The 26,583-nt window shown below is 37.0% G+C and overlaps 1 protein-coding gene across 8 annotated transcripts in view; it reads right to left on the bottom strand.

Annotated features, from left to right (window-relative positions):
• The window catches only part of WDFY3 (WD repeat and FYVE domain containing 3), a 244,267-nt gene that overhangs the window by 22,308 nt on the left and 195,376 nt on the right, over positions 1–26,583 (bottom strand). For all 8 annotated transcript variants that reach the window (XM_030313522.1, XM_030313515.2, XM_030313516.2 and 5 more), the window contains 13 exons: positions 24,548–24,716; positions 21,182–21,345; positions 18,464–18,612; positions 17,227–17,347; positions 16,319–16,404; positions 14,529–14,609; positions 11,221–11,275; positions 10,833–10,952; positions 9,141–9,258; positions 8,098–8,204; positions 6,391–6,544; positions 1,497–1,588; positions 1,059–1,271 (listed from right to left, as the gene is read on the bottom strand). In XM_030313522.1, the coding sequence (XP_030169382.1) occupies positions 1,059–1,271; positions 1,497–1,588; positions 6,391–6,544; positions 8,098–8,204; positions 9,141–9,258; positions 10,833–10,952; positions 11,221–11,275; positions 14,529–14,609; positions 16,319–16,404; positions 17,227–17,347; positions 18,464–18,612; positions 21,182–21,345; positions 24,548–24,716 (1,629 nt within the window). The remainder of the gene's footprint in view (positions 1–1,058; positions 1,272–1,496; positions 1,589–6,390; positions 6,545–8,097; positions 8,205–9,140; positions 9,259–10,832; positions 10,953–11,220; positions 11,276–14,528; positions 14,610–16,318; positions 16,405–17,226; positions 17,348–18,463; positions 18,613–21,181; positions 21,346–24,547; positions 24,717–26,583) is intronic.

The following is a 26,583-nucleotide window of genomic DNA, read 5'->3' as shown; positions in this document are numbered from 1 at the left end:
CTGGAGCCTGCTTTGGATTCTGTGTCTCCCTCTCTCTCTGCCCCTCCCCCTCTTGCACTCTGTCTCTCTCTCAAAAATAAATAAACATTAAAAAAAAAAACAAAAAAAAAAAAACCCAAACAAGAAGGGAGTCCAACAGAGACACCCGTGGCAGGAACCAAGAAGGCTAGCTACGCTAAAGTGCGGAGCCTAGGGCGCTTGGGAAAGGCGAGTGGTGAGAATGGCTCAGCAGAGCAGGCCTCTCCCCCAGTGCTGGTTACTCCTGGTGTGCTCTGGAGGATGGGGAGGAAAAATGGTATAAAGTCTCTCAACAGGGGTTTCCTCATCATGAGGGTGAGGGAACAATATAGCATTTGGGTGTCGAGTGACTAAGCGCTTGGGTCTTTCTGTTCAGGTTCCAGGTAGTGGTCAGAGCAGCTAGGGCAGGGCCGGTTCCAGGCACTCCCACAGCATGCACTCTCATACCAGAGCACTGCTCATGCCTGTATCAATAATCCAATCCGGACCACTACTATCTGTTCCCTCAACTATTAAGAGCTTCCCAGGTGGTATTCTGCCCCTAATGTGGCTCCCCTACAGTGTATGTATGAGACTGTAGATAGAATGATCTTTAAGTTTCTATTTTAATTCTGGTTAATTAACGTACATGGACAGAATGATCTTTAAAGTATGAATATGGCCATGCCATTTCCCTGCTCAAAGTCAGCACTGGCTTTGTACTGGCATTGGGATGAAACCCCACCTCTGTATGCTGGGCCCCCAAGACCCCATCTTCTTCCCTGACTGTGCTCTTCCCATCCTCCTGCCAGATGCTGTGTAGACACAGGAACACCTGCCCCACACTAGTCTGTGAGGGGAAATGCTCTTTGAACAATATTTCTGTTCATCTGGACTGCAAAAGGGAGGAGGAAGCAATAATCTAGGAACCTACTGAACCTACTGGGTGGCATGGCTCTTCACTTAGCCTACACATTATATTATACGGTCATTCATCATCTATAGCAATATTACAGCTTAAAAAATGAAACTAAGAGCATCAATGATGAAAATATCCATACCTGTTTAGGGATCTGACCAAAGTTATTAATGAACCCTATGGTGGCTGTCTCCTTTAGTGGATCATTTATGTTGTAGATATCCACTTGACCCTCATAAAAAAGATGGTGGAAGACATTTACAGCTTCTACTGCAGCAGGGCCTTGCTGTTTATAGCCAAAGATTAAGTCAATCCACTCATGCAGATGGGCACTCACGTAATCACATTCCAAAGCCTGTAATTTCAAAACATAGGTTCAGTCACAGGCTGACTTTTATTACTTGTTCAGAAAGCAAAAGAATTGGCCAGTGGTCAACAGGAACTAAAATAACTAAAAAGTTATAAGAACAATATCTGTATTTCGAACAAATGGGTGATGTCTTGCTCAAGGTCCTCTCTTTGTATTGTGGTCAGTGACCCAGGGAAATCCAAATTCAACTGCAAAGGGTACTCCCGTTACCTCACGATGGACTCTGATGAATTCCCGCGGGTCCCCTTTTGCCCACGGTGGAAGGATAACATCGCCAAGCTTGGTGCCATTTTGTTTACAGCCTGTGCAATTGGATAAATTAAAAAGAAAATGAAAGATGGGATAAACAGTACTTTTACATTAAAGTAGCCAAGAAATACTGGCTTAGATTCATTACCTGAACTATGGAATTTTACCACCAGAAAGAACACTCTGAGATCATCTACTCTGATATTTCCCTCAGTCTGCTCCTTAGAGAATTCCATCAGAGAGATTATTAAGTGTTAGCAAAACTGAGGGGCCCGCCCTGTCAAATGACTTCAGAAAATGCTGACATATGCAAAGTTAAACATGTTTCTTCCTGCAAAACTCCTCAGAGGCACAGCCCTTCTCTAGGAGGGACATTAGACACAACATTTCTGAAGCGTAACTGACCACAGGACTCCTTTTTAATGAAACATTTTGTGAGGCTGCTGTTTTGAGGTTAGAAAAACTGCTCAAATTCAATCCCCTTAGGACTGCACATTTGGAAGATCATTAGCAATTTCTCTCAAACCTTCTTTTGTTTGGGCTTTTCCTGAATGCTTAAAGCCTGGTGAGTCATCAGCAGTTAACCAGTACTGAGTTTCTTGTCTTAATGTTTTGACAAAATTTTGCCACTCATATGGAGGCTGCTGAAGGGATACCTAACTTCTCAGTCACTAGGGAGTTGGAGGGCTCTCTTTGCTAAGGAGGAAATGAAAATACCACAGTCTTCCAGAAATATTTGCAATGCATGTCATTTCTCCTATTTCTGATTCTTAAACTCTTGAGAGAGCTCTGCAGAACTGACACATATTTTGCTCTAAGGATTCTCATTAAAAACGAAGATCTGAAATCTAATTCTTTGGTGTTAGTATATCAGTAACAGGAAAAAAAAAAAAAAAACTTCTGGAAAAACTACAGGGCTAACCTGGGAGAAACAAAAGTTGTGACAATGCATACAGGTGATATTTATTCCGTGGAAACTGTTACTTTAAATCATAGACAATCTGAAAAATATTAAAGAAACTGTGTGCTATAAAATCTATCCACAACAAAACATATTAAGTGGAACTGGCAGCTCAGGAAACAGGTCTTTTCTTTTCATTTTTTGGAAGAACAAAAGGTTAACTTTAGCTTGTAGTTTTCTTAGATACAAATCAGATGATCAATGACTCAATGAACAGTAATGTTGACTCAACGGCAGTTGGTTAAATAAACAGTTACATGAGAAATTTTCAGAAGTACAATTGTTCAAATTCTAGAATACAAAGGCAGTTCCAAGTGAGGGCCAATAAAAATATTTCCCGTAAAAACAATCTTGTTTTTGTCACTGTTATTTGATGGCTTATTTATAATGTGGTATGGAGTGAGAACTACAAAAATCAGTTTACTGTTTAAAGGAATGTCTTTACTTGGTTGGAAAAATTGCCAGATGACTTAAGAAAAAAACTAAAACAATCAAGTTATTACCATCTCTCCCCCTCATTGACACCTCCAGTCTACTCCTCTTGAAATACCAGACCCAATTTTTTTGATAAGAAGCAACTAATAATTCCCAGACTTGACATATAATGTACTTTTCAAAAAAATATGCTTATAACCCCTAATATTTAATGTGATACAATTTTATTTCACCAGAAATATCTGTAATCTTAACATTTAAAGAGAACACTCTTTAGTATACTCTTGGTCTGATTCTGGTACTCTGTAGCTCTCCTCCAGGTACATCTGTATCGAGGGTATAAAAAGAAGACATGGGGGGGGATGGGGGGAATCGCTACATATCTCAGAACCAGGGCAAAAACCCAAGTGTTTTTTTTTTTTGTTTTTTTTTTTTTTACATCATTTACTTTCTTTTTTGGGTAGAGGCCAAACAGTGTTTTTAATTTAAGTGAAATTTACTTAACATAAACTTAGCCATTTTCATTTGAACAATTCAGAGGAATTTAGTACATTCAGAATGTGGTGCAGCCACCAACCCTATCGAGCCCTAAAACATTCTCATCACCCCACAGGGAAACCTGGCACCCATTAAGCAGTTGCCCCCCATCCCTCCTGCCCTCCTGTCTCTGGTGACCACCAATCTGTGTTCTATTATAGATTTACCTGTTCTGGATATTCCATATAAATGGAAACAGACATTATGTGATCTTTTGTGTCTGGCTTCTTCCACTTAGCATAATGTTTTTGAGGTTCATCCATGTTATAGCGTGTCTCAGTAATTCATACTTTTTCATGGCTGAATAACATTCCAGTGTATGTAGATTCCACAATTTGCTCATTCATTGATAGGCATGTGGCCTGTTTCTACTACTTGGCTACTGTGTGTAATGCTGCTACGAATAGGTGTGTATATGTACTTGTTTCAGTCCTTTTGGACATATATCTCAGAGTGGAATTTCTGGGTCATATGTGATCCTGTTTTTAACTTTTGAGAAACCACCATACTGTTTTCCACAGCAACTCAACCATTTTACATTCCCACCAGCAATATATGAAGGTTCTACTTTCTCCACACCCTTGCTGGATCTTGCTATTCTTTCTGTGTTGGTTTTTTTCATCACAGCCATTCTAGTACATGTGAAGTGGTACCTCACTGTGATTTTGATTTGCATTTCCCTAATGACTAATAATGGTGGGCATCTTTTCATGTGCTTATTGGCCATTGACCTTCTTTGGAGAAATGTCTCAGGTCCTATGCCCATTTTTTTTAAGTGGGTTATCTTCTTGCTGTTGAGTTATAAGAGTTCTTTATATTTTGGATACTAGACCATTATGAGATATATCATTTGCAAATATTTTCTCCCATTCTGTAGGTTTTCTTGTCACCTTCTCCATAATGTCCTTGGATACAGAAGTTCTACATTTTGATCAAGTCCAACTCATCTTTTTTGTTGATGTTTGTGCTGTTTCTTTTTTAAAGTTTATTTATTTGACAGAGACAGAGAGTGCATGTGCATGTGTACACACACACGTGCGAGCAGGGGAGGGGCACGGAGAAAGGGAGAGAGAGAGAGTTCCAAGCAGGCTGCCAGTGCACAGCCTGACATGGGGCTTGATCCCACGGACTGCAAGATCATGACCTGAGCCAAAATCAAGAGTCGGACGCTTAACTGACTGAGCCACCCAGGTGCCCTGATGCTTGTGCTTTTGATATCCTATCTAAGAATCCATCGGCAAATACCAGATGATGAAGACTTAGTTCTGTGTTTTCTTCTAAGAGTTGTAAGGCTTTAGCTCTTATATGCAAATAGTGTTTTTTAAAGTGTGTGATTTCATGGAGGAAAGATGATTTATTATGAAGGTGAACATGACAAAGACAAATGACTCTTTTTTAATTTACTTATTTAAAAGTGGATCATTTAAGTTGGATTTGTAAGTGGGAGGGGCTAAAACATTTTTGCAACATAAAACTGATCCAGTGTTTCTGGAAGATTGGGGCTATCTCTTTCTTTGTATACCTCTCCATATTTTTTTCTTGGAAAGTGGTGTCCCCAGGGAGGAGAGTAGCATTCTTCAAAGGTGAATTATAAGTGAACACAGCAAAACACTAATGTACATCTGTATCCAAATGCTGTGTATGCATTTCTTGTTTTTCCCTGTTCACCATCTGTTCTATTCCTTTAAGGAGCCATCACTCACTCCAACTCTAAGGTCCAGAACTTGGTGTCTTTAGCTGCTCAAAGTTGAGCTCCAGTCCCAATCACAGATAACGAGAACCACTTTTAGGTTTTATGCTGGGGCTATTGAGAGAGTCTCATGATCTTTCCCATTAGACCTGAAGCTCTAATTTCACAAGGTTAGAACTGCCAATCGACAAATAAATACAAATTATTTAAAACAATTTTTAAAAAGAAAAATTACTCAGGTGTTATCAGATATGATCATTGCTCTGAATCTTCTGTTAATGAAACTTTATGAGGTAATAATGATTTACATGTTGAACTCTTAAATACGATAGGATATGAGGTATGAAAAATATATGAAAACAGAACAGTATCTGGCAGGATTATTCTAAAGTGGAAACAATGGAATATGTTTTAAAAGAAATACTCAGAAACCTAGATCAGCAAACTGTGTTCCAAGAAACTATAGCCAAAATCAAATCTACTTCCTGAAATTGCTGGATTATATATATAAAGAGAAGAGAGTGCTGATGAAACTTCTCTCCTTTTTATAAATGTTGATTTGTCTGTTTCTAGAAAATACTACCCTAACAGGATATAGAAGAGAAATATTCTAAATTTCTAACTTTAAAACATATTAGTATGCAAGCTGAGAATGCCTCAGGCGATACAGAAGATTAAAAGAATACACTGGGGAAAAAATAATACATGAAAATTTGAGTATACCATTTCAGCAATAATTTCAATCATAATAATTTTTTTTCTAAAGTTTATTTATTTTGAGAAAGAGGGAGAGAGAATCCTAAGCAGGCTTAGCACTGCCAGTGCCAAGCCCAACGTAGGGCTCGATCCTATAAACTGCGAGATCATGACCTGAGCCAAAACGAAGAGTTGGACACTTCACCGACCGAGCCACGCAGGCGCCCTTCAATCACAATAATTTTCAAATAAAATTTTACTTCATCTTTGTTTTTTATTGAAATAACAATATTCTGACCATTAGATGTAATATGGTCAATTTGTAAATTTTCCTAAAACTCTACATTTGAAACAGCTATTTTGAACATAAATCTATTTTTCTTTTTATATTTACTCCACACACTCGATTATAGTAAACAATAGCTGCTGAAACCACAAGGAAGTCTTTTCTTGTCAGTGTGTACTGCAGATAATAGTCAGGAAAGTGACATTTCTATTGGTTAACGTTCCTAAGATGGTGCCACAGCCGTACGTACCTAGATCAAAGTTGTTGGAATTGAACAGGAATTCTGGTAAGTAAAAAAACTCTGGGATAAGTTCTTTCACATCTGCCATGTTGTGCTTTGATGCTGAATACCAGGCCTCACGTACACTGTGGAACATTCGGTCAGCCAGGTCAAAGTGGCCTCCCTGCAGGCGGAATGAGAAGACAACTCTCTGTTAGAGAACCATCCCCACCTTACAGCTTCTGTCAAGCTCAGGCGCTTGAAAAACCCACATAAATACATTTGGTGACAAATTCAATTTCCCATCATCATCCCATCGTCTCCATCATCCTGCATCAAAAATATAAAATTTTAAATCATCATGAAAAGAAAATTAATCCAATCCTTTTGGGGATATTCTTTACGAAGAGTGCTTAAAGTAAGTATATATTTTGTAATCAAAGTGAAATCCAAATAAGACTTTAAAAATCATTAAGAAATTAGCTTTTGGTGAGAGGGCAAGAGTGTAAGGAAATATGAATTCTTCCATGGTTTGATGATGCTCTCCTAAAAAAGAAAAGATTCTAATGTAGCCATGCATAGCCATCTATATATGTGTGACTAATTTTATAAATTAACATGACATTCAAGTTCTCACACTGCCAAGAATTAGGTGAAAAACTAAGAAGGTGATCAAAAGAAGTTATAGATACAACAAATTCAAATAGAAAAGGGTTTCTTTCGCTAACACAGCCTCATAGATACACCATCCTTTTCCTCAAACTCCTTATTGCTGAGTTTTAAGCGAACACCGTGTATCTGTCTTTCTGATGAAGCTCACTGCAGGAAAATGCCAAAGTCCATATGATTCCACCAAGGCCTGCCACCTCTCTGATGTCATCCTCTATGACTTTCTCCCCCACTTACTCTGCTTCAGACGCTGGCTTCCTTGCTGCTCCTAAAACATCTCAGGCACATGACTGACGTGGGGCCCTCGCATGGGCTATTCCTTCTGCCTAGAACACACTTTCTCCAGATGTCTGCATGAGTAACTCCCTCACGGCCTTCAAGTTTTTGTTCACATGCCGCCTTTCAAAGGGGACCTACCCTGCCCAGTCTATTTAAAACTGCACTGTGCCTACCCCTACCTCCTACTCCTGTGCTTTCCATCCCCCTTTCTCTGATCTGTATTTTTCTGATAGCATTTATCATATTTTAAAACACTTTAAAATGTATTTATTCATTATCCTTATCTGTTTCCCTCAACTAAAATATGTAAGCTCTACAAAGTAGGGCTTTGGTCTTTACCCACTGATATCTTCCATGTACTTAAAACAGTGCCTGGTACACAGTAGGTATTCAATACATATTTGCTGAATAAAGGAAAGAGAATGTGGAGAAAAGCAATTATAATGAAGACGACAGCAAATGAGCTAGACTGTACTACTCTTTTTTAAATTTTTGTTGAATTCAACCAGTCAAGGCTGAATTCCATATACCTGGCTGGAAAGCACATGGTAGGTATTTGCTTCTTTGACTAAAGGACACTGGTACTTGTTTACTGTAAAGAAATTCTAGTTAACTCATGATTTTGATACAACGACATTCCACTTGAATTATGTTTGACTATTTTCAGTGACTAAAACGTCATAGGGCTTCTTGTAAGACAAGATAATGACATTAAAAAAAAAAGCGCCACAATTTTAAATAGAAAGAAGGCTTGACTGAAATAGAAAAATACTACATTTAGAGTTTTACCTGCAGCCTTAAGAATATCTGAGTGAAAGGCTCCATTCTTACTAGGTATGAAGCCACAATCATTGCAGATGAATAGTGGGTCCCATAGTGGTAAGCTGGAGTTTCTCCTGTTCAAAAAAATTAAAGCATGATTGAAAATAAAAGAAGAGTAAATATGGAAAGTAAAATTGGTATTAATAGGCTTGAAAACATAACACACACGTGAGAGCTATGACACTACACACAATTGGTATCGGCATTTGTAGTGTGGGAACTTTATGGCACCGCTACTCCTCACTTACATACCTGGCGGTAATCCATCCAAATTAAGTAGAATTCAATGCCTTTCCCCACAAACTTAGCACATTTGGCAATTCATGTTTTGAGGCTTACTGTAACAGATAAACCTTATTAGCAAACTATCTTCCACTAAAGCAGGATTTTGACTTACAATTACTTTTTATGAGGTTCTGGCTTTGCAATGATGTATTTCCAAATTGTCTATGAATATTGGGCAATTGTTATTACTCTCCTTAGCAGGGAATAGAAGGTCCACACATGGAATACTGTTAGGCTTAGTTTTTCTTTCCTTTGTTTGTTTCACCCATTTGAGGGAGACACATGATAAACACTGAACATAATAAATAATAAGTATACTGTTTTAGGAGGTAACCAATTATTATTACCACTATTTTTAAAGCAAAAGGTTTCTAAAAAGTGCATCAATAAGTTAAAAGAGAGTTTAATAAAGGAAACTATAATTCCTGGCTAAAATATGGTTAGAGATAAAAGCAGATGATCTGATGGAAAATCGCTGTGCTACACAAAGCAGACATATTTAGTTTTTGGCCAGTACCTAATAAGCTACCGAAAACATGCCTTCTAAGCATGGCCATCAGTTGGCATGCAAAATCTGACAACTGTTAATATGTGTGCATATATAACATATATAGATATGATGACATATAAGCAATTTGGGGAAAGACACAAGAATGTCAGACTGTTAAATAATGACTTACTTTTGAAACTGAGGTAAAAGTCCAATGAAAAGAAAAGTTACGTACCATTAGGATCTTCCCAGTCTTTATATCGCTTCTTATATTGAGCTAATCGTTCATCTGTCTGTGCACCCATTGGCTTAGCCAGGTTTCTAAAGGTCTTGGGATTAGTAAGGTCTACCTCCTAAAATACAAAATGAAATCCAATTCCAAGTTACTATACACCTTTTGTTGTGACCAAGGTAGACATGGTGGCTATAGCAGACGATGATTTATACATGTTTGTGGTCACACTGGCAGAATGGGGCTCCAAAATAATGCCATACACCTACTGGTTATCCATGATTTACAGACAGACACATGGCAGTTTGTCAACTGGTTCAGTATGAAGATAACTACTTTGGAAATTAAGTGTTCACAGAGGAAGACACTCAGGATCCAGGTCTGGAGAGGAGAAATAAGGGAAAATCCTTCCCAGTCTTGGCAAGGAGACAGCAGACTTAGCACAAAGGCCCTGATTCATCTTTATTTTCATTACCATTCATAACTGTAGCACCAAATATCTTTTCTGTTCTCTTCCTTTCCTCCCCCATTTCACCCCAACTTCCTTTCTATTTTCTTCTTAGAGGTAATCAGGAAGTGAAATAAACTAGAGTACTCAGGACTCACACCATGGCCTGGTGTAATGTCCCTCTCTCTGCACGCTAGACCATGTGACTTCCAGATAAGATGGGATCTTTCCATCTACCACTGATTATTTTGAAAGCTCATTTAAAAAAGAAATTTTTTTTTAATGTTTGTTTATTTTTGAGAGACAGAGTGCGAGTAGCAGAGGACCAGAGAGACAGGGAGACATAGAATCCAAAGCAGACTCCAGGCTCTGAGCTGTCAGCACCGAGCCTGATGTGGGGCTCGAACTCACGAACTGTGAGATTATGACCTGGGCTGAAGTCGGACGCTTAACTGACTGAGCCACCCAGGAACCCCTTGAAAGCTCATTTCTAACTGACCTAATTCATATACTTAGAGGGAACCAAAATTTACTACCTGAGGGTTTTAAAAGTAAAAATGTAAAATATATACCAGGGGTAATTTATGTCCTTTTAAAGGGTATCATGACCAACCCATTGGGCCATACTTGTACTTTAAAGGCTTGGGCAGGAGAAATGAATCCACATCCATGAATATAAGTTAAGTTAGTATACTTGTCCTCTCAAAATTGATATGCAAAATCAAAATACTTTTTTGGTTAATTCAGCAAACATTAAATTTTATGTTAAGTACAGGGCACTGTTCTAACAGTTGGGAACTGAGAGATATTTAAGATCATCTCTGTGCTCAAGGGACATACATGTGGGAGCTACTTTTTCAATGGTGCTGTACTGATAAGGTTTTTAAAATCTCTCTAAACTGTGAGGATCATTCACTGAGTAATTTTAAACAGAGCGATGACTCAATTAAATTACTGTTTCTGAAACTGGCTGCAGTATAGAGGACAGAGGGATACCAACCAGCAGATACAAATTAATTAGCACTTAGGAAAACCAAATAGATATTATGAATTAATATCTAAGAAGTTCATCAATGACCTAAACTTTGTAAAAACACCTCCAAGCTAAAACTCTTCTCATCTTCTTGAAATAAGTGCCTATTGAGAACTTTAAATTACAAAGCAAGTAAAACATTTAAGCAACTGAAGTATCTTTTAATTACTTTTGAAAATGTGTTCCACTTACACAAAAACGATTTGAGATTTACCTCTGAGTCGTAATCTGCAAGGATCCAGGGGAAGACAGGATACTGCATGAGATCATTATAGGATCTGCCAGCCAAAGTGTTCAAGTGCATCAAATACTGGAAGTTGCTGATTTCACCTCTCTTGGGAAAGATAAATAAAGACTCATTTTAGGACAATTATTTCCATTACGTTCACTTAAAAAAATTTTATATGCAAAATAAGAGAGAAGACAGTTTCCTTCTTAACAGATTTTATAACATTTGTTTTCCTAATAAGAAGAGCAAAATATTTTTCATGTACATATCTTATGGATTACTGAATGTAATAATATGAATGAATGAATAAGTATATGACTTATACTATCTAACTATAAATTATGAATGAAGCTTATATTTTCATTAAGCCTACCTCCCATCTTTGAGTCACAGACTTCTCTCCAACCAAGGTGCTAAGCAACCCAGATCTAAAAGCAAGAAATAATTAAATTGTAGGCCATATCATTTTAAATCTGAGTAATAATAAAGTTGAAAAATTTAACTGGTCCAGAAATTTTTCAAACTATGTAAGACCTATTATTAATGGGTCATGAAATCAGCTAAGTGGATGGTAATCAACATTTTGCATTTTTTTGTTTTTGTTTTTTTTAACATTTATTTATTTTTGAGAGACAGAGAGAGACCGGGCATGAGCAGGGGAGGAGCAGAGAGAGAGGGAGACACAGAATCTGAAGCAGGCTCCAGGCCCCGAGCTGTCAGCACAGAGCTCAATACAGGGCTTAAACTCACAAACCATGAGATTATGACCTGAGCCAAAGTCGGATGCTTAACCGACTGAGCCACCCAGGTGTCCCTGTAATCAACATTTTGAAATATGAAGTAACATGGAATTAAACTGAAGAAAACAGAATACTGAAAGACATCACATGCAGTAAGGGAAAGTGCTTGCAGACAATTTTGTTTTAGTATTTGTAACTCAGTTTGTGAGTCCTGGGATGCAATGTAAAGTATATTCTTTTACTAAGGGTTATGGCAAAAGTTCGAAAAACAATGATCTAGCCCAACGGTCTACATTTTACAATGATCCCTATGTAAACACATTTAAGGACATTAAATTGGAATAATTGAAATAGTATACAATATTCTGTACATACTAGTTGCATGGCACTTTTCCTAAAAGAGATGTTGAAGAGTGAACAGAAAGATGAGTATTTTATGACAGGAAAGTCATTGCTATTCAGATCATTTAAAATTATGAACTTTCTTGGATATCAGACTTTCCTAGAATGCTGTAAAACCCTTTCCAAGGTTTAACAGTTTTACAATATTAATAATTAATGATTTGAAGATTGTGAGTTACTCATTGAACTGGTAGGAAAGCACTTAAAAGTATTATTTTATTGACTGAAAGGAAATTAATGGATTTGTCAACCTTAGTTCTTAAACATATCCAGTTCAACAGTACGGCTAACACTTTCCACTTCTAGATAAGTTCTTCCTATCATGCAAATTGAATGTACAGAAATTCTCCCTGGAAAAAGAGCTATGTCGACTCCTCCACTTTATAAGAAAGGGAACAAGTGAAAAGGTTAATAAAGTTGGAAATGAATTTATGCTTCTCGCCTTTGGGCTTTTAAAATATCTTTAAGAACTGCCAACTTGGCACAGAAAGTAGCAAGAACAATGAAATAAGTTGAAGATTATCTAAGCAGGTAAAAGTATTGGCAATTTAATTACACATAGAAAAAAAGGCTCAATGTGCTGTAACCAGGCCTTTTATTTCCTGTTATTTATCTTAGTAACAACACCAATGATCAGGAACAGAACATGATCTGGGCTTAACAGCAGCACATTTTTACCATTTGTATTTGCTAAACAGGAAAGAAAAAGAAAAGCAACAACTTAAAAGAGAAACATACAAACTTAATATAGTTAGATGCACATAGACTGGAATCAAATTTTATTTATGAATTATAGAATCCCCAGTAAAGTCTGAAGTCACTTTCTTTCAAGCTGCATTCATTTGTAGCCCCAAAACATTGCTTCTTTTCCAATGGATTATAAAGGGCTACCAGTTCCTGAGTGACTAAATGGAGTTGGGTAGTTGGATTTTTAAAATGGTTGTATCATCCACAAGGACTTTCTAAGATTAAAAGCAGCTAAAATGAGCATAAGGAAGTTTAAATTTAAATTGTTAAAAAAATTAAGAGGAAAACTGGGCAATTTGCTGTAACAAATATAGCAAGCAAAGGAGTAATATATTATTATAGAAAACCCCCATACAGATTGATAATAAGAACTCAGAGAAAAGGTTAAGTAGACTTCTTGTAGTGATCATTTCTCACTTTACACAAATATCATATCATTATGGTGTATACGTGAAACTACTATAATTGTGTGTCAATTATATCCCAATTAAAAACGATCAAATCTCTATCAATACTGCCAACAAAAAAGAATTCAGGAAAAAAAAATAGACAAAGTTATGGATAATTCGCAAATGGTGATTTTAAAATTAAAAAAAAAAATTAATGTTTATTCATTTTTGAGACACAGAGACAGAGCATAAGCAGGGAAGGGGCAGAGAGAGGGAGACACAGAATCTGAAGCAGCCTCCAGGATGCAGGGCTCAAACTCACGAACTGCGAGATCATGACCTGAGCCGAAGTCAGATGCTCAACTGACTGAGCCACCCAGGCGCCCCTAACAAATGGTGACTTTATTTTATTTTATTTTATTTTATTTTATTTTATTTTATTTTATTTTATTTTATTTTATTTATTTATTTTTTTCAACGTTTATTTATTTTTGGGACAGAGAGAGACAGAGCATGAACGGGGGAGGGGCAGAGAGAGAGGGAGACACAGAATCGGAAACAGGCTCCAGGCTCTGAGCCATCAGCCCAGAGCCCGACGCGGGGCTCGAACTCCCGGACCACGAGATCGTGACCTGCCTGAAGTCGGACGCTTAACCGACTGCGCCACCCAGGTGCCCCACAAATGGTGATTTTAAATGGCTAACAAACATATTATAAAACTCAAGATTACTGAAATAAAAGAAATGCACGTTGAAAAATTGAGAAAGCATTTTATACAATTAGTAAAAATGAAAAGATAAATATAAAAAGCTGGCAAGCATCTGTGAGAAAAGTAACCTTATCCACTAAAGGTGGAATATAAATATGTATAATTTTTATGGAAATCAAGTTGGTTTTGTGTACCGAAAGCCTTAAAATTCATACCTCCCTCTTTTTTAACTACGGGGACTTTACCCTAAAAAAATAATGAGCAATCACACTTGAACTATTAGAATAAGGAAACCAGAGAAAGATAAAATATCCAAAAACAAGAGAATGCTTTAGACATACAATAAATACGTAGTCAATAAAAGTAATATTTCTGAAGAATTTTTTAAAAGCAGTGGGAAACGGTTACCTACAACAAAGAATGGAAAAAGCAGAAGAAAAATCTGTGTTTATAATAAAAAACTCAATTATGCACATAGGACTATACGCATGCTTAGAAGGCTTGCGGAAATCGACCAAAATTGAGTGCTGATCTGACACGAGTGAGCATGCACACCGTTTCTTTTTCCTTCAGTATTTAGTTTTCAGTATTTCCCAGGAGGGGAAAACACTCATTAAAAATATCAACTGCTACTATGCAGATGCACACCGTCCTGATTTCACTATTAAACTGACACAAGCAGCAAACAACCTACCCCTGCTCCACGCTTGTGTTTGGTCGTTGCCCAGACACAGACTCTGAGCTGTCAGTTAGAGACGGCACTACGGCCAAAAACCTGGAAAAGAAAAAACAGCATGTCAAAGTCAGGATCTAACAGGAGACTCAAAAAGGATGATTCATTTAAATCTTAACTGCTGCATTTACCCTTCCACTACCTTTTCAAAGGGAATACACAATAACTGGAATACTCTGTTACAAAGCCAAATACAAAGGGCCGCAGCAAAATCTATCATTTTGGATTTTAAACACGCTGTCACATTACTGGAAGAAAAGCCTTCTGACACTGATTCACAGAAAGGGACTCAACTTAGTGAAGTCCTAAAAAGTGATTAACAGCTAAATATTCATATGGCAGCAAGTAACAATGACAGCTAAACAAATGACAGAACAGGGACAACACTAAACAAGTGAAGATACATACCAGATGAGCAACTTTATGTGACACACATGTTTTTCAGAGTTACTTACAATGTCGATAGAAGTATTTTATTTATTATTTATTTATTTATTTATGTTTATTTTGAGGGAGGGAGGGGCAGAGGGAGAGGGGGAGAGAGAGAATCCCAAGCAGGCTCCGTGCTGTCAGCGCAGACCCTGATGGGGGCTCAATCCCACAAACCATGAGATCATGACCTGAGCCAAAATCAAGAGCCAGACGCTTAACCAACTGAGCCACCCAGGCGCCCGCACCATAAATATTTTAAAGGCAGAAGAGGGTTATGGGAAAATTCTTAGAATGGATGTGGACCCTAAACTTGGTATATACACAGAAATTTCTCAGAGAAAAACAAACTCATCTCCTTGTAACAGCTGCTAACTATGAAGAGCAAATAATTTCTTAGTGTTGAAAACAACATCGCCTGCAGAAGTGAATGAGACAGATAACTAAAATTTCAGCCATTTGATTAGCTCTTCCCATATGTAAAAGGAATTGTGGATTACCAATCACCATCTACACCCACTTTAAGAACCACCCTCATTCCCAGGGGCCCACAGGTAATATTACTATACTGCAATGATAGGCAATGTTGCTTGGCATCAGACATTCCTCACAGAAGTAATGTGAAATATAAAACTTCCCTTATTAGAGGGCTTGCTAGGATCTACACCACCCTTCAAACAGTTTAGAGAAGGTCTCTTATATCTGAGATCAGTTCATAAAAGCCTTTCTCTTCATATATCCAACAGAAATATTTTCCAGCACCATGTATATACATAATGCTTTTGAAAAGGTAAATTTTAGCTTACCAAAAGTAAAATATGATTAGGTTAGATTAACTTTTATTTGGCTATGCTAATTTTTTGAGGATGAAAATATCAGTCTCCCTTGCAAGGCCAGAGAAGGGGTCATATGAATGTAATTTCTAAGGCAGCTAAGTCTCTGCACTCAGTAGCAAGGCATGGCATGATCTTCTTTTGTGGTAAATAGGAAAGAAGCCTATTTTGAACCTGAAGTACGATTTTTTTAAATTACCGTTTCATCATCCTTTTACAATGAGAGACACAGGACTCAATGGTTAAAGTAGCTTTTGATGATATCTATAGTGACCAGAAAGATGAACAGTATTTCAAAACAGAGTAGCATCATTTTAAAAGCTAATTAGAAGAACCATGTTTCCAGAGCTTGGCAAAAATGAAACATTTTTTCAAAGAAGCTAATTTACTGATCTAAATCCTAGACTTCTAAAACTAGCTTATCTGGTACCAGCTTCCTTTCCATTCCTTCCCATGATAGCATTATAAAGTATTTCTAATAAACAATACCTTTGATAGACTTTATTTCTAATTCCTTTCTGAAAAGCAAGGAGGTAATTCCGTCCATCTCCAGAGAAAACTTCCACAGCAATAGGCTGAAATGATCAAAGAGAAAACATTAAGAAACATCACAAAAAAGGTTAGATATTAACTTTCCCACTATGAATATCTATATTGTTAAAGAAGTTAACTTTTTGACTGAAGGACACTTTTAAAGTCATGAATTCCCAGCAGATTAAATTACAAAATAAACAGAGCCAATTTGTTCAGTTCAATTTGTTTCTGAAATCTTTAACAGAATAATGGTAAAATAAAGTAATTTTAAAACTATAATTTAGGAAAATTACAGTGAAAATGCAATTTTTATATTAAAACATATATTTATATAAACATATATTTATATGTTTACATATTTACATAGTTATATGTTGATTTGGATGCTACAGGGAAAGCTGTGAGAACAAAGATATCACTCAGGTTTTGTTAAAAAAAACATGTAATATACAGAGTTGTGCACCCATGTGACATGAGTTTGCCTATCATAAAATCATCTAAGGAAATACTGTAAGGGATAGTGTGGATCCTATAAAGGGTTTTCATGGCAAGTATGGGTTTTAAAGTATCCTCTGAATAGCAGTGCCTGGGTGGCTCAGTCAGTTAAGCATCTGACTTCGGCTTGGGTCGTGATCTCACAGCTGTGAGTCTGAGCCCCACATCAGGCTCTGTGCTGACAGCTCAGAGCCTGAAGCCTGCTTCAGATTCTGTGTCTCCCTGTCTCTCTGCCCCTCCCTGCTTGTGCTCTCTCTCTCTCTCCCCAAATAAATACACATAAAAAAAAACATTCTTTTTAAATAAAATAAAACATCCTCTGAATAAAGGAACATGACAAAATGTTCAGTACTACTAAAACAACCCACCTGCAGGAGATACCGCCTTTTATGTACTTCCTTGATATCTTCATATGCAAAAATGCTGCATGTTCTTTTGAGTTGACTGGGACCTTGCCTGGCTCCTCTGGGGATAATTGGCTCATGCATACTATAGGCAGGCAAGAGAAACAAAGATAAACAAAACACAGCAAGAGATAAATTCACTGTTCAACAAAGGGTATGTTATTTTTAACATGTGAATAGGAGCAGGCAACAATATATCAGAATACTGATATATGTTTAAGTTATATTTAAACATATTTAACAAAAAAGCATGTTTAAGAGAATAATGTATCCACTGCTCAGTGTACAAAGAACCCTCTTTGATGATATAATTTTAAAAATCCCATGTTACAACTTATCTAACAGGCATAGCTGGTACAGTGTGTAGTCCCCCATAGTTTTAGAGGCCCAAGAAAAAGTTTTAATTTTTTTTAATCGAAAGAAAAAAATTACACTTTTTGGTAGAAGAAAATGGTTTAATGTATAATATTAATATATTCATTTTTAAAGCAACAGCCACAAAATATAATTTTTAGTATTTTCATATGCAGCCAGGGGCCCATGAATGTGGCCCTGATTGTTGCTGACAGTAATTATCTGAAACATCTCCTAGGAATGGATCGCAGAGGCTGTGTCTACATTCGACAGTGTTAGGTATTCAAAATGTTAAAGAGAGAAGAACATGCTGACTAAGCTTTAAGATTTTTGTGCTCCTTCTGGCTTTGTCTGTCTTCTGGGTTTCTGTTACCCACTGTCATCCCATCACAGGACTGGCAGAAGAAAAGGAAGACAGACAAAACTCACTTTATTCCTGCCTGTGCTTTTGTCACACTGCTTCAAGGCGCAGAGGACATGGCCGCTCTTCCATTTGTTAGAGTACTATGAAGCCACCTGCATTTCCTCTACAACTGTGTCTGCACTAAAATTAAAAAAGGACAATTTGCAAATTCTAAAGTTTATACACAGAATAATACAAGGAATTTGGGGTCTACTGCTATGAATGCAGAAGAATTCATTTTATTTAATTTTCGTTTTGATAAATAAGACAAGTGTTTTCTTACCTTCAAATAACTATTCCCCTTTGTGAATATTTAATGACAAATGCACACAAACCGAAAGATAATGTTACTCAGAACACAAGTTTTGGATTAAAACAACACTATGTAAATACATATTGTTTTCTCAAGATAGCTGTACTGTGTCTCTTCATTCATTTACTTACTTTGGAGGTAAGGTTTCAATATCTCTTATTTCCCTGGTTGCTGTCATTGTAAATCCATCAATCACATAAAAATGCTCTTTACCAAAAAGAAGTAGCCCCTCACTTGTATCTAGGCCCTGGACCCGAGCACAGCGGTACATGTGTTGAATCTATAAAGAAAACCATAAACATTCATTAAGAGAGTTAAAAAAAAAAATCCAACAACCCTGATAATTTCTTTTTTGATATAACTGAAACAAAATGTTTTGAAAATATGGATTTAGTGGGCAAACAGGATTTTACCGAGATGCACTCTGTCACGGTTTCCCCTGAGTTAAGCACATTAAACCTGAGTTTAAGCATGTTAAAAAGAATCAGCTAAAACTGCAATCTGATTTGCACTTGAGTTCAGTAAAAGGAGACAACCATTTAACTCACATCCAACACCTATCCATCCAATCCACTTCTCCCACAATCCACAGAGTACTCACCATGTGCCAGGGACATGTGTACTAGGTTCTAGGAGCGATGAGCAAGTTAGATAAGGAAGGAGACAGAGACAATAAACTTGGCAGAAAAAAAAAAGAGAATTGAGGTATACATGTAAGGAGATTAGGATTGTGCTCTTTGTGAGTCAAGAGTGCAAAAGGTCTGTTGATCCCGACAATCCTGAGTGAATCCCCCTAGTCCTGACACTTAGTTGTGGATTTAGCCAACTTTCTTAATTTCTCTGGGCCTCTCTGTCTGCATTTGTGAATTTCAAATCAACACTGGCTTGTTGTGAGAGTTACAGAGATAACATATGTAATCGTGTTAGAGACTGTTGGTGATCTTCTCTTTTACGCAACTCACTTTCGTCTTTTTACACGATATCTCCCGGAATGGGGACTGTGACATTTGTCCCTATTCGCTCCCCACCTGGGGTCCTGCCTGCCTGGCAGACTGCTCTGCCATTGTACAAAGCCAAACTTGGCAGAAGTTGTATTTTCCTCATAGTCAAAAAGAGTTGCTAAATCTCTCAATGTAAGTATTGTTCTCTTTCCAACGGGCAAGATCTAGTTCCTTCTTGCTTAAACTCAGTTCAACATGAGTCAAGGAAAAAATATCAGCAACCAATCTAGAGTCAAACAAATGTCAGTCTGAATATACTTCTTGCACTATTTAAACGTAAATCAATTAGAGCAAAAACTGTACTTAATGAGATTAAAAGTTTGAAAAATGAGTGTTAGAAAACAGATTTTTCTAAAACATGCAAACGTAGTCAATTTTCAACACATCTGAACTACTTTTATAATAAAAATGTAGAAGGTTATAGGAAAAAAACCCAATACTTTGAAAATCATTCTATTGTAGTGTAAGATACAAACACAAAAATGTTTTTTGTAAGTGCATAGCTTGGTGAATTTTCAAATGCTAAAAATATGATACAGCCAGCATCCAGATTAAGAAACAGAACATTCCCAAGACTTCAGAAGCCTCTCTTGTGCTTGCTTCAGACCTCATGTACTTTTATAATTACATGATTTTTAAAAATATTTTCATTCAAGATTAATTAAGCCATATATTCAAACAGAATTTTAAAAATCATACCCTAAGTTCTGGTTATACCTTAGTGGGTAAGATTTCAAGGGTTACACTAAGGCCTAATATGAGAGGCAAAAAGACCACACTTTAAAAAGTCAATATTCACTACATGTTTAACTCACTCATTCCTTCATTTATTTATTCTTTTATTTACTCAACTAATCACTTCTTCCTTCAGAAGTTTATTGGGTATCTATTAGGTGATTGGAACTGTGTAAGGCAATGGGGATTGGAATAAGAAACACTGCCTGGCTATAAGGAGCTCCCTGCCTATGGGAAGAGATAGGCACAGGAACATTCATGACATGATAAAGGAGAACGATACATACAAGGCACTGTAAGAGCACAGGGGAGGGGTATCCAAGCAAGCCTGAGCTGGCAAGACAATCAAAGAAAGCCTCCTACATCTGAGTATTAAAAAGATCATGGGAAATGAGATTGTACCAAATGGGAGCCCCCAGGATAGATTATTATGCACGTGATGGAAAGAGGGGCATCTTGGCAGAAAACACAGTGAGTAAAGCACAGAGTAAAGCACTAGTATTATGGATGTGGTCAACTGTGGGGCACAGAGTGCTGCTTATAAGCTTATTAGGCTTATAAGGCAGAGTCAGTGAAGTGAGCCTGAACAGGTCAGCAGGGTGTAAGAGGTCGGGAGAGAAGTAGAAAGGTAAGGCGGTCTTCTGCGAGTGAAGGAGATGGGGCTTAAATATAAGCCTGGGGATGATGATACGGATGGGCTGAAGATGCTTGTACATGGTTAATGGAACTATGGAGGTGTTTAAAAAAACAAAACAAAACAAAACAAAACAAGACCAGATTACTGAGTGGGTTGCGTGCATGGGTTTGAAAGAGAAAATTATGGCAATAAGTATAGTCTAATAAAGGGTACAGAGATAGAGTAAACTAGGTATCAATGTTAATACTGTATTTGATGAAGCTTTGTGCTGTTTAGTGTGTTCAGATCGGTCAGAAAATCCTGAAAATGACAGATGTAGAGTACTGAATCCAAAAGGCTGCCTACTATTCACCCTGTATTTCATTTTAGGGGCTAAAATATTTATCTTCTGCCACCAGATAAATACCTATCAGTTAGTCTTGTAAAATGGAAACAAGTCACTTAAATACAATCCTTACTTTTTAGAAGCACAGTACCTTTTCTCCTTCCTCCAAAAGGCGCAGTAGGGTAGCATTGTCTGTTTTCTCCTCCTCCTCTATAGAGCTGCCCTCAGCAATCTGGTCTTGTAGTTGCTCCTGGCTCTCCTCATCTCCTCCATCAGGTGCGGATCGAGACCGTTTTAGAGGAGGCTTGACCAGACCTATGGGATAATAACCATGACAGCCATGTGACCTTGCAGGGGCCATTTGGGAAGCAGTTTGGGCTCAGGCAGTCTCTCCCACATATTTCTGAAATGAGGTAACTCTGAAAGGTACAGGGAGGCAGCACAATGCAGTGATTGAAGACATAGGCCCTAAAGTGAAATAGTTATGTGACCCTGGAGAATTATCTATCTGCCTTCTCTGAACTTCAGTTTCGTCATCTATAAAACTGGGACAAAAATACCATCTATCTTAGAGGGCTGTTGGGAGGATTTAATTGCTTATTCATGCTTAGCATTGTATTTAATAGTAAATACTAAATAAGTGTCAGATGATGATAGAGAGCTTAGCATAATTAATAGTAAGAATGGTGTTTCTTATGGACAGGTGTCATTGAGGAAGTATCATAAACAAATGATCAATCACTATCAGAAACAAAATTAAAGACAGCAAGTTATAAATATGATTATAAGAGATCCCACCTACATGGAAGGCCCAATGAGGACTATTTCAAGACTTATGTAACAAGCAGCAATATGGTCATTCATATATGAATCAAGGTGATCAAATCATCACATCATTAAAAAATACAATTCTTGAGGCGCCTGGGTGGCGCAGTCGGTTAAGCGTCCGACTTCAGCCAGGTCACGATCTCGCGGTCCGTGAGTTCGAGCCCCGCGTTGGGCTCTGGGCTGATGGCTCAGAGCCTGGAGCCTGTTTCCGATTCTGTGTCTCCCTCTCTCTCTGCCCCTCCCCCGTTCATGCTCTGTCTCTCTCTGTCCCAAAAATAAATAAACGTTGAAAAAAAAAATTAAAAAAAAAATACAATTCTTTAAAATACAGGACAGGTGACCTAATTTGCAGGTTAAGGAAACATTCTACTGTCTATATTTTGAAAATTTTATTAATAACCACAGGAGATGACATTAAAATCAGTTGATGAGATGCCAAAGTATGAGAAACACTCAAAATACACTCTAAACCCAACACTTAATTAATATTCTATACTTGTCCCAAAAAGTCATGTTACACCCACCAATGATAATTGTGCTAAGAATGTTGCAAAAGCTTAAGTCAGCCTTTTATTTATTTTTTTATTTTTTATTAAAAAAAAATTTTTTTTTTCAACGTTTATTTATTTTTGGGACAGAGAGAGACAGAGCATGAACGGGGGAGGGGCAGAGAGAGAGGGAGACACAGAATCGGAAACAGGCTCCAGGCTCTGAGCCATCAGCCCAGAGCCCGACGCGGGGCTCGAACTCACGGACCGCGAGATTGTGACCTGGCTGAAGTCGGACGCTTAACCGACTGCGCCACCCAGGCGCCCCCAGCCTTTTAGAATCTTATCCTTTGAGCATGAGTTATCAGAGGTTCTGCTCTGCCTTGAGAAGAACCTTCTTCTTCTTTTTTTTTAAATTTTAATGTTTTTATTTATTTTTGAGACAGAGAGAGACAGAGCATGAGCAGGGTAGGAACAGAGAGAGAGGGAGACACAGAATCCAAAGCAGGCTCCAGGCTCTGAGCTGTCAGCACAGAGCCCGACGCGGGGCTCGAACTCACGAACGGTGAGATCATGACCTAAGCCGAAGTCGGATGCCAAACCGACTGAGCCACCCAGGCGCCCCGAGAAGAACCTTCTTTTTATATATGAAAGAGTATAATAAGTAAGCAAGAGAGATCAAGTCCTGCTGAGAATATCCACAAGGGAGAAAAGCTTATATATATACTCATATATATATATATATTTTTTTTTTTTTTTTTGAAAGTTAAGTTCTACGCCCAACGTGAGGCTTGAATTCACAACCCCCATATCAAGAGTCAGATGCTGTACTGACTGAGCCAGCCAGATGCCTCTATAGTTGCATTATTTTTAATAAATCAAAACTTCCAATTCTATGTCTAGCATAATACCATGCACAACACAGTAGGGACACCAAAATTTGTGGTTTTACCTCCATTGGAGATTAGGAAAATGAGGCCAAGCCAAGTGCCAATGACCCAAACACAGGTCATCTGACTAACTCTGAAGTATACCTTAGCTTATATTAAGTAAATTCAGCTTTGGACCCACTTGTGTAACTGTGCTGGGGCAATGTCAAGAAAATTAGAAGACTATAAACCTTGCTCAACTACTACAAGTTTCAAGGATTCTAGGAAAATGTTAGATTACGAAAGGCTTACGAAGTCATAGTCACAATGAGAAGATGAATATTATAATAATAAGAGAGACGGATCACAATTTTTGATGGGGTGTTTCGTTGACATGGTCATATACTATGTTTTTTAATCAACTAGATCTGAAATTTATTTTTAATTTGAAGTCCTCAATTTATATTCTGAGGCTTTGTTTACAGAATATGCCAAGACTTTTGAATTTATCATGAATCAGAGGCTTAAAGGAGTTAAAACAATGGACCGATTTACTTATTCAATATTGACTGAATCCCCATTTTGCATTGGGCATGTGCCAAAAGTCATTGGTGAGAAGAAAAAGGATCTCTTGCCTCTGAGAAACTTATGTTTAGAAAACATAAAGCAGTGAAAAACACTGAAATTGCTGTAAGAGATATGAGCAAAATGTTCTCGGTGGACAGGGAAGTTGGAAAAGGCTTCAGAGAAGGAGGATTTGAAATCTGACCAGTGTCTTCAAGGTCTGGTGGGGTTTGTTAAGATTTAGATCATGGAAAAGCTGCAGGAAGGGGGGAGGGGGGCACACATATATAAAAGTACAGAATCAAAAAGTCCATGTCTAATTCATCATCTCAGGTATGTTTTACTAAGCTCATAAAGCACAGATTTGGAATAATCTGTCTTAGCTCACAGGAAGAAATTTCTTACCTATTGTCTAACATGCACTAATAACACATTTAGTAGTTGTTTTAATTTTATAAATATTTATTTGGTTATCGGGGCATTGGATTAAAGTATCAGGTAACACTGAGAGTTCTGCCAAATGAACTAAAAACAAACTATCAGGCCAATAGGCACATTCTATCTATCTGTAGACAAGAAAGAAGAGCCAGTCTCTTTAGTTCTAATATAGAAATCAATTTTTAAGAAGAGTGAAATTGTAAAATATGAATGGATACTTTTATCCCTAGGGTTGGCCCTACTCTTTGCAGTAGCTCATATTTTCATAAAAATTCTAATGTAAGAGACGATCCAAAGTCATTTTTAACTAAATCCAAGAGGAAGGCTGACCTTTGACCTTAGCAATAGTATCTTCGCCATGCTCTGGTTCTTGCTGTGTAGCTTCACCTTCTGAACTCTCCACAATGGCATCCTGGACAATGGCTGGATTGCCAGAGGCTAGTCGCATGTAGTATTCTTTACTGTCATAACTTACAGCTCTTCTGTATCGAGCAGGTTTCTAAGAAATAACGGAAGAAAAGGATTCAGGTAGTTATTTTCAGAATTAAAATATAAGCTTCCTAGGGAAGGTATGGTGTCAAGACTTCATTATGTGTTACCTTTTTAAAGGGATTTTTGACAGACTATATTTATACACAAAAAATCCATACACTTTTGGGTTAAGTTTCTCTACTTTTAAATTGTATTGGTTTTTAAAACATACATAAGTTAAAAAAAACATTATTAGCAGTTTTTCTTCTTGAAATAGAAATAAATCACCTCTAGTCAAATAATGTTTTCATGTTAGTACTGCATGGCCTCACTGTAGTAGATGTATTAGAAAACCTTCTTAGACAGTAAAGAGAACACCCAGTGTTGGAGAGCATCAAGTTGCAAGAGGATGTCTGGTTTGTGAGGAGCCTGGAACTTTGCAAAATAAAGTTAAATAGTCAGGCCTAAAGGCCCATCCATTCTGTTGGAATCATCTGTGCCTGTGTTTATTTCAGATATCTGGAGGTAAAGACTTAGAACTGCACTGTTCTTCCCCATATTCCCAGTTATCACTAAAATTCTAGAAATTTTAGAGCATTCTGACCCAAGATGGAATCAACCAGCTTTAGGCCAGATGGTGCTCTTTGGCTGGCCTGCCCCTCCAAGCTGATACATTCAATTTGCTAAAACATTCCTGTTGTTTGTTGTGTAAAAATAACATGATCCATAAGTCTACTAACTGAGTATATTAAGAACATATATAAGTCCATCTTGAAAAAGAAATTTATTACCTAGAAACATTAGAAAAGATATTTTTGGAATACGATTCAAGAGTGTTTCTTTTTCAAAATAATTAATATTTAACCTAAAAATAAAGTCTTCAATTGACCCAGACCTTTTTTCTTAAAAATATAATGGAAAAAATAAGGTCTAAAATGTCCTACAAAACTGTAAAACCACAGGGAGAATATATGTATAGAGGTTCCTCAATTAGAATGAGACCCAGACTTTGGATTAACAATTAAAAAAAAAGATGGAGTTTGAATCATGCTTTAAAACCTTCCCTTTCTAAACATTATTTCACTTTTCATTTCTCATGAATAAGAATAGGTAATTAAAAATATTCCGTTGGCTTACTCTTCAACTCAAGTAGTCAATATATACTTTCCACTATAATGCTTTTTCAAGCAAGACCTTTTTAAACAAATGATTTCCAACTTAAGCGGAAAATAAATGTCCAATTGGAATATTTAGACTTAAATACTGAACCAATTTTGAGATTAAAAAAACTACATAACTGAAGCCACAATGCCCTTTGAACTTTAGGTACAGAGTCAGGAGAGCAGCAAGCTAACTGAGGAATGATATGCAATAAATGGAAAGTGAAATATATAACATAGGAAACTATTAAAATGAGGTAAAATAATATTACAATGATGGAAGGACTAATCTGATAAGCAAACTAATAATACTGCAATAGTTTTGAAATGAAAGAAAGGTAGTAAACTTTGTAGTGTACCAATTCTTCTACCTTAAGTATAACAGTGTTATCTTCAACTCAAAATTGTTCTTTTAAAAAGATGAAAGCATAGTTAGTTATGGGCAAGACAATGAGTAGATGGGGGAACATCTACTTGGTTAAGGACTTCAACTTGGAAATATAAGCCTTATTCCCTAAATATTTGGAGGTAGTTTTCTGTGTTCTAAAGAATCACTTTTTTTTTTTTTTTTTTTTAAACTGAGTAAGGTACTGAATCTTTCTGGAAAAAGAAAATAATTGTATATTTTTAAACTTAAAGTAAGCTAAAAAATTTTTTTAAGTGATCTATGTATATCTTAGTTTTCATTAAAGCCTTCTGGTTGAAAAAATAATTTTTAGAAGAGGATACTTCTTG

Source organism: Lynx canadensis, chromosome B1 (genome assembly GCF_007474595.2).
Source record: "Lynx canadensis isolate LIC74 chromosome B1, mLynCan4.pri.v2, whole genome shotgun sequence".
In the NCBI taxonomy this organism is placed as follows: domain Eukaryota; kingdom Metazoa; phylum Chordata; class Mammalia; order Carnivora; family Felidae; genus Lynx; species Lynx canadensis.
The sequence above is the reverse complement of the archived record's forward strand: the minus strand, read 5'-3'. Positions and strand labels throughout refer to the sequence as shown.